Source organism: Strix uralensis, chromosome Z (assembly GCF_047716275.1).
Source record: "Strix uralensis isolate ZFMK-TIS-50842 chromosome Z, bStrUra1, whole genome shotgun sequence".
In the NCBI taxonomy this organism is placed as follows: domain Eukaryota; kingdom Metazoa; phylum Chordata; class Aves; order Strigiformes; family Strigidae; genus Strix; species Strix uralensis.
In genome coordinates, this window is record NC_134012.1 from 29355147 (window position 1) to 29367595 (window position 12449).

Below are 12449 nucleotides of genomic sequence, written 5' to 3' on the forward strand. Positions count from 1 at the left end.
TGTGACTTTTCAGTGGGCAGTGACTGAAACCCTAAGCTGTAATTTGTCAGCTGAATCCCTGTCTGGGACCTTGCATATGAGAAAGTACTATTTTTCCATTACACCTTTCAATATCAGTTAAGTAAAATAGAACTTACTTTGCAGGGACATGATCTCCATCAGTTAAAACTTTTCCACTGATTTCAGTGATCATCTGAGAACAAAATTTTACCAGACTTTGCATTCAGAGACATTCTTTGGCTTGTAATGAACTTGTTCCTTAAATGAGCAGAGTGTTTAGTCTGAAGATAGGTCCAACTGAAACATAACGTGCTTAAAATACAAGAGCGTAAGTTGCAAATCCTTCAAATACAAGTAGCTCTGAGTTGTTTTCTTCTTTCCTGTGCTGGCTGAGATCAGACTTCCAGGTTGTGTTGCTGTGCAAAAGGATGATTGTATTAGTAGCAGCTGTGGCACGCTAAAGACTACAGATCCCTGCTGTCTTTTGGGTGTGTGTCGGCAACTGTTGCAAGGTAAACAGAGAATACTGGAGTTCTAATGTAATCAGGCTTTTAAAAGAAATGGTTAAACCCCCCTCCCCCAATTCTAATTTATTAAATACTCTCCTTGATATTAATGAGTGTTTTAGCTTTCTTTGCCTCCATGTCTCCTTTTTTACTTCTTACACAATTATCTTTTCACAAAAAATGGTGATGGCACTTGAGGCTATTCTGATATGTGTTGGGGAAAGTCCTATCTGATAACCTTGCACTTTCTTCCCCTTAGTGTACATATCCAAGATACAAAACCAGGTTTCTTAATAGCCTTTCAACTTATTGGGTACTTTCAGTCTGATTTACCATGAGATTAGAGTCCTGTAAAACGGTTGTGCTTCTGCAAGTTTTGTGGAAATAGACAATGTGCTAAAATACGGTGAGCTTACCCATGGCCACATTCATGGGGGGAGGACAGTATGAGTTCTCTGAGAATCCATGGAAAGATGCATGGTAAATCTTCTAATTGTGACAAAATCTTCAGTTGCGTTTGGTACATTGTTAGAAACCAAGACTTACTATAACATTGACTTTCTTGTAGATTCTTGGATGTCTGATGGTTGACGTTGCAGTTGTGTACAATTTTTAACAATATCTATGTCAAATAGAAATTACACCTCATTAGTTCTAGGTCTGTTTTTTCCATGGCTTAGTGTTTGTTCAGGCCTCAAACTGAAGTAGACAAATATATGCGCTAATTAATGTTACTATTTTTGGACGTTTGGTGGAAAGTAGCTGAAAAAGTTCAAAACACTAGGAAATGGATGACGCTAAACTTCTGCCATTAGTTTGAAAGCGTAAGCAGAATGGCCGTATATCAGTTAAATGTCATCTACTCTAGCACTGGTTCTAGGTAAAATCAAAGAATGTTGTCTTTTAATTCCGTATGACCCTGTCTATAATTCAGTCCATTGAGAGTAGTTTTATGAAAGAATCATAGTATGGTTTTGGTTGGAAGGGACCTTAAAGATCATCTAGTTCCAACTCCCCTGCAATAAGCAGGGACTTCTTCAACTAGATGAGGTTGCTCAAAGCCTTGTCCAACCTGACCTTGAATGTTTCCAGGGATGGGGCATCTACAGTGTGTCAGGGCAACCTGTTCCAGTGTTTGATCAACCACGTTGTAAAAAATGTCTTTGTTGTATCTTGTCTGAATCTACCCTCTTTTAGTTTACGCCTTGCCCTACCACTACATGCCCTATTAAAAAGTCTCTCTCCATCTTTCCTCTAAGCCCCCCTTAAATATTGAAAGGCCACAATAAGATCTCCCCAGAGCCTTCTCTTCTCTAGGCTGAATGACCCCAACTCTCTGAGCCTGTCCTCATAGGGGAGGTGCTTCAGTCCCCTGATCATCTTCGTGGCCTCTTCTGTACCTGCTCGAGCAGGTCCACGTCCTTATGCTGGGGGCCCCAGAGCTGGACACAGCACTGCAGGTGGGGTCTCATGAGAGTGGAGTAGAGGGGGAGAATCCCCTCCCTCGACCTGCTGGCCACACTTCTCTTGATGCAGCCCAGGATATGGTTGTCTTTCTGGGCTGCGAGCACACATTGCTGGCTCACAGTCAGGTTTTCATCCACTGCTGCTCCTAAGTTCTTCTCCATAGACCTTCTCTCAATCCATTCATCTCCCAGTCTGTACTGATCTTGGGGGTTGCCCCAACCCATGTGCAGAAACTTGCACTTGGCTTTGTTGAACCTGATGAGGTTCAAATGGGCCCACTTCTTGAGCTTGTTCAGATCTCTCTGAATGGCATAAAGTCAGCCTTGTCAAACAAATTTACTATTCTTTTTGTGAAGATAATAAACTGAATTGATTTATTTAAGTGCAGACAGGTGTGGTACAGTACTTAGTGCAGTACAGTATTTGTACAGTCATCAGGAAAATGGATCCTGGCCCAAGTATGGGGTTTCTCTATGTATCATTAAAGCCAGTAGTAGTAATGATAGACATAACCTTGTCTGCCTGATAGTTATAAAAGGTGCTTGACTTGTTACTGTATGATTTTCTGATTTAAGAGAAAGATAACACTAAGTAAAATCAATATAACCTATATTAATTATATTAAGCTAGTTAAAGCTAACTGTAAATGGAAGGTGATCATCCAGTGGTGGATTTTTCTGGTTAAGTCTTGTAGGACTCTTGTTTTGGTTCAGTGCTGTTCAATGTATTTGTCAGTGATCTGGAAAAAAGTGTAAAATTGGCTCCAGTAGAATTTGCAGATAGCACAGAGGTTTAGCAGTAAATAATGAAGTTGGTTAGAAAGGCTGATCAGGATGCTCAGTAGAATGTGCTTATTTCTCTAGCATTGATTTTTAGCACAGCCAACAGCATTGTATGTCTAGAAGCAAAGTGGTTTATTGTGTAGGTGATATGAGACTGTATCATACAAAGCAGAAAGGCTGAAAAGAGTCTTGGTTATTCTGGCAGACTTAAATGTGTATTGCCATATACAGTGTTTGCAGCCATGAGATGGAATGTACTACCTGCCTACAGAAGCAGAGGCATATTAATTGAGGAGTTGTATCACCTTTTTTAATGAATTAGCTGAAGGGTGTACTGTAGTATTGTATTCCATTCTAGTATCTACAGTCCAGAAAGACGTTGAGAAATGTTTAAGGTAGCATCAAATGTTTGAAGCATCTTTTGTATAAGGAGAGGCTGAGTGAGCTGCAACTGCATCACTTGAAAAAGAGAAGGCTTGGAAATACCTGATGGAACAGGGTGATGAAGAGGATGCCAGACTCTTTGCAGTGATTACCAGTGGCAGGAGACAGTTGACACAAATTGAAACACATGAAATTCCATTGGAACATAAGAAAATATGCTTTTACTGTAAATGTGGCTGAACAGTACAGTAGGTTGCCCAGAGAGGTTGTCTAGTTGCCATTCATGGAGATAGTCAAAACCCAACTGGACATGTTGCTGGGCAGCCTGACGTAGCTGACCCTGTTTGAGCAGGGAGTTGGACTAGATGATCTTGAGAAGTCCCTTCCAACCTTAACAATTCTGTGATTCTGTGAAATTGTGCCTTATTTAGAAGACAACTAAAGGAATGATTTGAAACTTGGAACACTTGTTTCCTTTTTTCTGGATAATGTTAAACTCCATTTTGTATTCTCTCTGAGAGAGAATTAAAAGATAACTTGATTAGTCTGCACATTCCTAGGTGGTAGAAAGGCTTGTAATAGATGGATCCTTTATCTTTTTTTTAAAAAAAATAAAGGTGCAGTGAATTTTGGTACCTGCAAATGTAAATTAGCTGAATTCAGACTGTATTAAATATCTGCATCTTACTTAATGAAGATAATTAACCTTTGGGACAAGGATTACCAAGGTATTTGTGGTAGGTTTTGTGTCACATGAAATTTAAGTCAACACTGGATGTCTTTCTCATCTGTTCCACAGACCAAAGGGAGATCTTTTAGAGGGTAAGAGTCTGTGGACTGTTCTAGACATGTTAGGTATACTGTTGTACCAGTAATGGTCCCTTACTGCCAGAAATTTGTGAACCTGTAAACAGGCTTCAAGATTCTGAGAAGAACTGGTAAGATAGAGGAGGAAACAGTGTTTTTAATTATTTGAGAATGGGAAGATGGATAGTCTTCATAAAATGGTGCTGTTCTTAGACCTGTGAGTGGAACAGTTATGGTAAATGCATAGGCAGTAGTCCTGTATGCAATTTACAGTTGGAACTGATTACAAAATAAGATTCCATTTAAATGTTAAATGTTCCAATAGCAGTCTTTTCAGTAATTTTTTTAAAGAAGAAGATCTTGCAAAAGAGTGTCTCTAAATACAAAAGCAGGAATTTTTATAAGTGGTTATGGATGTGGGTTATAAATTAGAAGTAAATTGGTGAACTACACATGCAGTTGTAGATATAATTTATGTAAATCAAATGTGCAGTTGTGAATGAATGATCTTGAAATAAAGACCACTGAACTTACAAAGAGCAAGCTGTTACCGAATTTTCGAAGTAATAATTCTTACAATCTGTATTAAGAAATAATTCACTGACCCTTACTTTCATGAACAAATCAGAAAGACTTGTAAGCTAAATCTGCAAGAACTTTGTCATTTTGCTCATAAATGCCTATTCGCTACCTGAATGCCAGTTACTGTTCTGAAATTTTTCAATTTTTTAAACTGAAAATAATTACTAAAATAGGGTATGCAACTTTATTATTTAGATTCTGGATTTTTTTTCTTGGTGCTCAGTGGGATGCTAGTCATGCAGAAAGAATCTGTTACTAGGTCAGACAGATTGTCACATTTTTATTGCAGTCATACTGCAACAGGATGATTTTCAGAAGTCTAACATTAAGTTATGGGGAAAAATATTCTGAACTGGTATCTTTCTCCTCAACCGTTACTCCTTTCCCCTCTTGTTGCCAAATTGGAGAAAGGGTAACATTCCTGACTATTTCTGGTGACTGATTTTCTTTTCTTGAACTTACGCACAATGATGTCCCTAATTAGTCTTAATACCTTTCTTTTAATGCTTATAGGTTAAATGAAAGAAAAATCCATTTCTCCAACTTCATATTTAGCTGTTTAAATAGTAATCTTACTACACTTAACTGAGTTTGAATAGTGTTAGAAACTGCCTCCAGCTTCTGTGAATGAATGGTGCTGAAAAACCCAGTATTGATATTAGAAGTATGAAATTTACTGTAAATTGTTAAGCTGCTAAACAGAATTACCTAGAAAATGAAAATTATGTTTAGATTTGACTTGTAAGAAGAAAGAGGAGAAATTGCAAAGACAAACCAAATATTTGTATAAAATAAAATTTATTTGTTATTAGAAAGAATTCATAAAAAGATATAAATGGCCTGAAAAAATTTATGTGTCTTTCTGGAATTTGAAACAAATGCAGTTACTATGATACAGCAGTGAAATACAGACCAGTTTGAACAGTTCGGGTGTCTTTGCTTGCTATTTGCAAGTGGAAATATAAGCACTGCAGGGATTTAAGGCTCTGGGACTTGATCTGTATATATTTTTAATTATCATGCAGTATTTGTTGAACCTCTTATAAAGATACAGCAATTAAGTTTAACTTACACAATTCACTAGGTTACTGCAACTTCACAAACAATGTTCATTGTCCCTACTGTTCTTAAATTAGCTGCATGCGCTTTTCTGATTTTTTCAGCCTTTTAAAGGTGAGAAAATATCTGTCACCTTATCCATCTACCTGTCAACATAAGGCCTCTCAACAGTTTATTTCTACAGTTCTAGCTTTAAATGACTTGCTCACATGTGGCCTCTCTCTTAGTTGAGAGTTTCACAAGAACTGGTGTTAACCCTGGCCACACTACTGACAGGGAAATACTGTATTTTGCTTATCTTAAGAAAGTTAGTAGCCTTGGTCCAGCATGAACATATTTTCCACTGTGTTCCAAGATGTTATGCTTTCCTATTGTGTATTGTGGGCATGTACTTGATGCCTTATTTTTTTAAAAAAACTGACTTTAATTGGTGGTTGAAGTGATAGTTAACATAAATGAGTTGCACAACTACATTTCTTCAATCGTATGTATATCTTCCTAATCCAAAAATTCACTTACAGTCACATTTTTGACTAAAATATACCATTGCTGTCAATTTTAGCAGAAAGATTTGACTTACATGATCCTCAGACACTTTCATTGTTCAAGTCTTCTTAATTTTTAGTGGGGGAGTCAGAACTTCTGTTGAATATTCCAGTGCTTGGACTGGTAAAACCTTGACTTCTTCTATCTAATACTTGTTACTAGGATTTAGAATTCATATGTGTTCCTCTGTTAATTATAGCATTAAAAGTGGTGAAAAAGGTCTCGCAATTTTTAGCTCTCTGGTTCTTCAGCTTTAAAACAGATGAGGAAGATGTTCTTTACTTCTGTTAACTAAAGAGAAATTAAAAGTAATTAGAGCAGAAACTTCTTATATAGTCTGTCCTCCAAAAATACTTGTGTTTGGTGAAGTGTTAGAACTAGGATTTCTTCCAGTGTCAGTACTGTAAAGAATGTACATGGTTTATGATATGTGTGATGTATTTGTCGAACAAGTTGATACCAAAGTGGGATGAAAAGAGTGTTGCTAATTATGCATACAGTTAAGAAAGCAGTGCTTTTTAACTGCTGAAAACTTGTTCCGAAATACACTCCTCTACGACCCATTGAAGGATTATGGAGAAAACAAAGCCAGACTCCTCAGAGGTGCATAGCAAAAACACAAAAAGTAATGGTCACGAGTTATGTAACTGAAATTCTGATGAGGCTTAAGGGAAAGAAAATTCCCTATGAGAGTGATTAAGAATCACTATCATTAGAGATTTTCAGCACTCACCTACATTAGACTTGAAGAAACCTGGTAAAGCTTTGGAAACACCACAGCTTTAAATGATGGGTTGGGCTGTTTGGCCTCCCTTTCCTGGCGTTGGGTCTCTTCTGCTTTGTGCATTTTTCAGGACTAAAGGTTATCTGTTGTCCTTTGTCAGCACATAGAGCTCTTCTGTTGTGAGTGTTCTCCAACCTTATCAGTCAGTGTTTTTGCCATCTTCCATTCTGAAGGTTAAATTAAACAGAATGGTTTATGCAGAATAGAAAACAAAGTTTTCTGTGGAAAATCTAGAGGAAGGGATACTTGACAGTTCAGCAACTAACACTTAATGAGCTAGGTATTTAAAAACCTGCTGAATACTTACTGTGAAAATTCATGTGTGCCACAGAAAAATGCATTTGAAGTGCTTCATAGCAGATGAAAGCATGTTTGCAAAGTTCAAAAAGGTGTCTGTCTTTGCCTATATATTAAACATTCCTATGGACTGTGTCTGTAATTTTTTTCTCTTTTATGACATGCTGGCTAAACTCAATCTTCATGAGTTTTCATGTGTCCTTATTTAGAGCCTGTGTGTACATGCTCACCTGTATTAGAGTATGTGTAATAAGATAGGAAAAAAGCAAGTGGTATAGAGACTTTATTAGGACAAGCTTGTGACTGTGTGTATTGTCAAACTGCTAAATCTTCTGAAAGTTTTCAAACTTAAAAAGGAAAATTTCCATATAGCAACACAAAATCTAGGTTCTGTAAATGCCACATTTTAGAACCTTTACAGGAAGTTCAAAAGGCTTTTGTTCTTTCGTGAGATATTTTATTGTAATTTTGTTTTCATTCGTACTCTAGTCAAGCCTAGTTTCCTATTGACAAGAATTCTAATGCATAGGGCTTTGCGAGAGAGAGAAAGTGTGAGTGATATATATCTAGAAAGCTCAAAAAATGCCTTCTCCTGTAAACTCCTCTCTGCAAAACATAGTCACAGACTTGCAGCTGGAACTGACAAGACTAAAACCAGGTGCTCGATATCTCACAGCTCAGTTTTAGATTTTTATAGTCCAGATGGATTTCAAGATCCTGGGTTTGAAATCTATCAGTGATTAAGGAACATATAACTTGGACAATGTAACTTGAGGGGGAGGGGAAGAAACCTTTCTTTGAAAGGCAGTTTTGAAAACAATGTAATTCAAAGTAGGTGCTATTTAAAATAAATTCTGAGATTTAGAAATCTAATAGTAATGGATGAACATTGCGATAAGCCCCATTTTATAGTGTAAAACAATAATGCAGTTGTATATTTTGGGTTTTGTTGCGGTATAGTGGTTGTTCTTTTAAAGCAGTGTTCTCAGCAAGAAGGATTTGTAGCTCCTTCTCTTTTCTTAAAAAAATAAAATGAGGCAAAAGTAAGTTAGTGGAAGAAGATGAATAAGTGGAGTAAACTTACGGTTATTTATCATTGCTTTTATCACCACCAAAATATATAAACAGTTTTTGTATTGACCAAGTAAATAACTTCAGTAGTTTTAACTTTTTAAGGTCTCTTTCTCCCTCACCTCAGTTCCCTATTTTTCTTTTGAACTGCTTAATTTTTCTTATTCTCCCAAGAGTCTTCTTCTTTTCCTGTCATCATCTTCTTTAGTTACAAGATTGAACTCAGTCTGTTTCTGTCATACCTGGTCTTTTCCCATCACAAAGCCATTTTTCACTAGTGTACTTCTACATCATTTTCCTTTTTTTAGAAGAGCTGAAATCCTCTTGTCTTTGTCCTTTATCTCAGAGATTTACCACCTTTAATCTATTGTAGAATATTTTCATCTCCAGACCTCAGCACTGGTGGACTTTCAGCTCTTTAGCACTCTCATTTATCCATTTGTATAAGTTCTAGTCACTTACAGCTGTTGTCATCTCAGAAAACTTGAGATTACTTTGAGATTTTGCCTATGTTGTTCTTACTGAAGGGCCAATAAGAACAGCGAAGCTACAGAGAGGGCAAAATTACTTGCTTTTGTGATCTGGACTTTGTATATATGAAATTGATGTAGTTTCACTTTAAAGTATCAGGAAGAGTGGAGGAAGAGTAGATTTGCTGTCACAGAACCATAAACCTTGGCATGAATTTTGGAGTTCACTGATCTGTGGCCTGCTAAAGAATATGGAAGTGAGCCAGAAGATTGCTTGATATTTTTTAAAGTTTTCTTAGGCTTTTCAAATTGGTAAGAGCATTATTTGTGCTCCACAATACAGGAGAGAAGTGAGTAAATATCATTACCTCTTTTTCACTCTTGGTGGACATCTTTAAAATCAAGCTGTCTGTTGTGTACTACCTGAAGGATTGCTCTTTGTATTTTTACTCTGACATGATACATGTTCTTGGAAATCTCACCAGAAATCTATGCCATGTCTTTTCATGGATGCATTGTGAAGCTCAAGGAAATATGTATTAAGTGTAATTAAAATTCAAACTTAAAACCACTGCATTCGCAAGTGCTATAATAAGATACAAGCACTGTTTGCTTCAGAGCTGTGTTTGCTCTCCTGGAACTTTACAGAGTAATGCAGTCTTCAGCAGCTTCTTCAGAAGGTGATTTTTGCACTTGCAGTTAATGTTCCAAGTTCTTGAGCAAGCAGATGGTAAAAGGTATTGAACGTTTGTCTAGCTCAAACCTTTAATCTCTATAAATTAAAGAGCAGTTTTATAGAAATTGAATACCATCTGTTTCTATTTCTGTATGTTGTTGAGTTTTGGCAAAGAGGGCCTATATCAGTGAACGGGTATTCCTTGATGTGTGTGCATCAAAAGAAAATTATAATATTAAGCTGTAAAATAGACAGACTTCACTGCATGTATTCCACAATGGAATATTTGTCCAGCATTCTAGTGAAATAGTACCACATCCTAATGCTTTTATATTGTATTTCATGTTTTAGTTTGTCTTACTCCAAATACGAGGCTAATTGTTATTTTTAGGAATTATTGGACTATATAATCATAGTTCTTCTCAAAGAATAGCTCATGACACTATCTTGATGTTCCTGGGAACTTCAGATTGAAATTTTGTTCTTGCAGAAAATACTACAGCTATCTTGACTTGAGAGAAACATTTTTTATATTCTATGTACTGTTAAAGAAATTGATGGAATTTAGATTTGACTAACCAGAGAGGTAAGTTTGTGATCCTCTTACTTGTTCTAGGTTATATGTCTCCACACCCATCTCCACTAGGAGCACCAGAGCATGTGTCCAGTCCGATGTCTGGAGGAGGTCCAACTCCACCCCAGATGACTCCCAGCCAGCCAGGACCCATTATACCAGGAGACCCACAAGTTATGAATCAACCTAACAGAGGTCCTTCCCCTTTCAGCCCCGTACAGCTGCATCAGCTGCGGGCTCAGATTCTAGCATACAAAATGTTAGCTAGAGGTCAGCCTTTACCAGAAAATCTCCAGCTTGCTGTTCAGGGCAAGAGGACCCTGCCTGGCATTCAACAGCAGCAGCCTCCCAGTGCCTTCAACAGACAGTCTGGTAAGTGAATCTAGGCCTTGTGTCATTGTGCAGGTAATTCTTGAAATTCTACCTGTGGAAAATTAAGAAATGGGTGCTGTGCAGTGCTATAATTTGGGACTGTATTCTGGCATCTGTGTGAACAGCAGCCTTTGGTTTTAAGCTTGAGCAAGTGCATAAAACACCACTATTGTTAATAGGATATTGTCAAAACTGAAATAAAAGTGATTTCACTGTGCATTACTGTCTGCCCTGATTATGCTTGATTTTTTTTGGAATGTTAATCATACTACTCATTGCAATTTTACTGTTTTTCTTACACTGAATTTTCAGTCTCCTGTTGCTATGCAGAAAAGTAGATTAAAAAATCTGGAGCAAGTTGACTCATTATTTAGGTTGTTGAAAGTAAAACAAACCATGTATTATGTGCTGTCAAGTGAAAAACATAAGGAAATGTTCTTATTTTTTTCTCCTAATGATAATAGATGTTACAGTGCAGTAAGCAAGCACATTTTGGTCCCAAGAAAACTGTGTTACATTAAACGCCCTGCACCTGTTTGTTTCTGTACACTTCTATTACTGAGTTTGCATTAGAAATCGAGGGTTAAGATGATACTATTTTCTTTCTAATAATGATTCTAATAATTTCACTGGTCACTTCATTTCTGTGGATATGGCTTTGCTACCAAGTAAGGTTTTTTTAGGAGACATGATTTTAATATGCTTCATTATATATATTTTTTCACAATAAGATCTACTTAAATCCATATTTAATGAAGAAAAACACTACTTGCCTGAATAGACTAGCATGCTAGAAAGCAGAATGATTTTTGAAAACTTGGAAATGCTTTGTTTCTTAATAAGTGTCTTTCCTCTCTCAAATTACAGGTATTGGGTTACATACAATGAGTGGTGCTGCAACTGGACCAGGGCCTGCTCCAGGGATGCCTGGACATACAGCTGCCCTTACCTCTAAAACTTGGACTGAAGGTATAGTGGAGTATAATGCTCATTTTTTGTCATGTACACAGTGTAGATAGAGTTTGGGAAAAAGATGCAGGGAGAAAAAGAAGGAAGGTAAAAAGACATGCAGAAAAATAGTGTAACCTTTACTATGCCTAGGACTTGAATCAAGGAGAGTCTAACCATTTATTAATCCATGAATGACTCTACCACGTGAAATTACTGCAGTTGTTAGGCAGCCTGAACATAAAGCACCTTTTTACAATCAGAATGAAATATGTAAGCTGTCTGAGGGACAGCCATAAAATCTGCTTAATAAGTTATGTTCTGAGCATGCTTAATTGCAGCAAGCTTGTCTTTCAACTATAGTCTTTGCTACTGTGAACAGAAGTTTTCAAACCATGGTAGAACTACATTGCCTTTTTTTTTTATTTGGATTGCTTTGAAAGTTCAGTGTAGCTTTTGAGATCTAATGAACAGTGTAATTTTTTTTCCCCTGCGTGATAATCAGGTTTTGAACCAAATCATTCAGATTTGGGTTTACAAGATGATTTTATTGTTTGAAAGTAGAGTGGAAGAAGTATTGTATTGAAAAGAATTAGAAATCCTTAGTAATGTATTTTGTTTAAAGTTTTGGGGTTTTTTTTGGAGAGATTTAAAAATAAATACAATATTGCAGGATTGCGAATAACATGTGCTTCTCATACAGTAGAAACGTTATGTTCTGTTGCTGCTTGTGGGTAAATCTGGGGACAGTGATGACTCCATGATAGCTGATATCATAAGAATTCTGTGTCATTAGTCAGCTACTTAGAAGAACATAAAAAAAAATTAAGTATCAGTATGTAATCAGAATTGCTTTTCTTGGAATACTCCCAATGAATACTTACAATTTGAGTGGGTTAATAAAGAGAGGGAAAAGTGCTTCTTGAGAGGTTATATCTATGAGTTTACCAGGCATAGTGCCTTCTAGCTCAAATGCCTTCCAGCTCAAATGCTACCAAAAAATTCTGGCAGGTATACAGAATTGCTAGATGGATGGTTTTATCTAAAAAATACAGTATGTCATAATAATATGTTTGTCCTGTTTAACTATAGGCTGCTTATTGCTTGTCTTTTTTCATTGCTGT

General features: G+C 36.7%; 1 protein-coding gene across 6 annotated transcripts in view; it reads left to right on the plus strand.

The window, feature by feature from the left end:
* Nucleotides 1-12449, plus strand: part of SMARCA2 (SWI/SNF related BAF chromatin remodeling complex subunit ATPase 2) — a 123657-nt gene that overhangs the window by 26429 nt on the left and 84779 nt on the right. For 5 of the 6 annotated variants that reach the window (XM_074857128.1, XM_074857127.1, XM_074857129.1 and 2 more), the window contains 2 exons: nucleotides 10048-10377; nucleotides 11245-11346. In XM_074857128.1, the coding sequence (XP_074713229.1) occupies nucleotides 10048-10377; nucleotides 11245-11346 (432 nt within the window). Of the gene's footprint in view, nucleotides 1-415; nucleotides 513-10047; nucleotides 10378-11244; nucleotides 11347-12449 lie in introns of those variants that run through there. The other variant, XM_074857133.1, reaches the window with a different exon arrangement.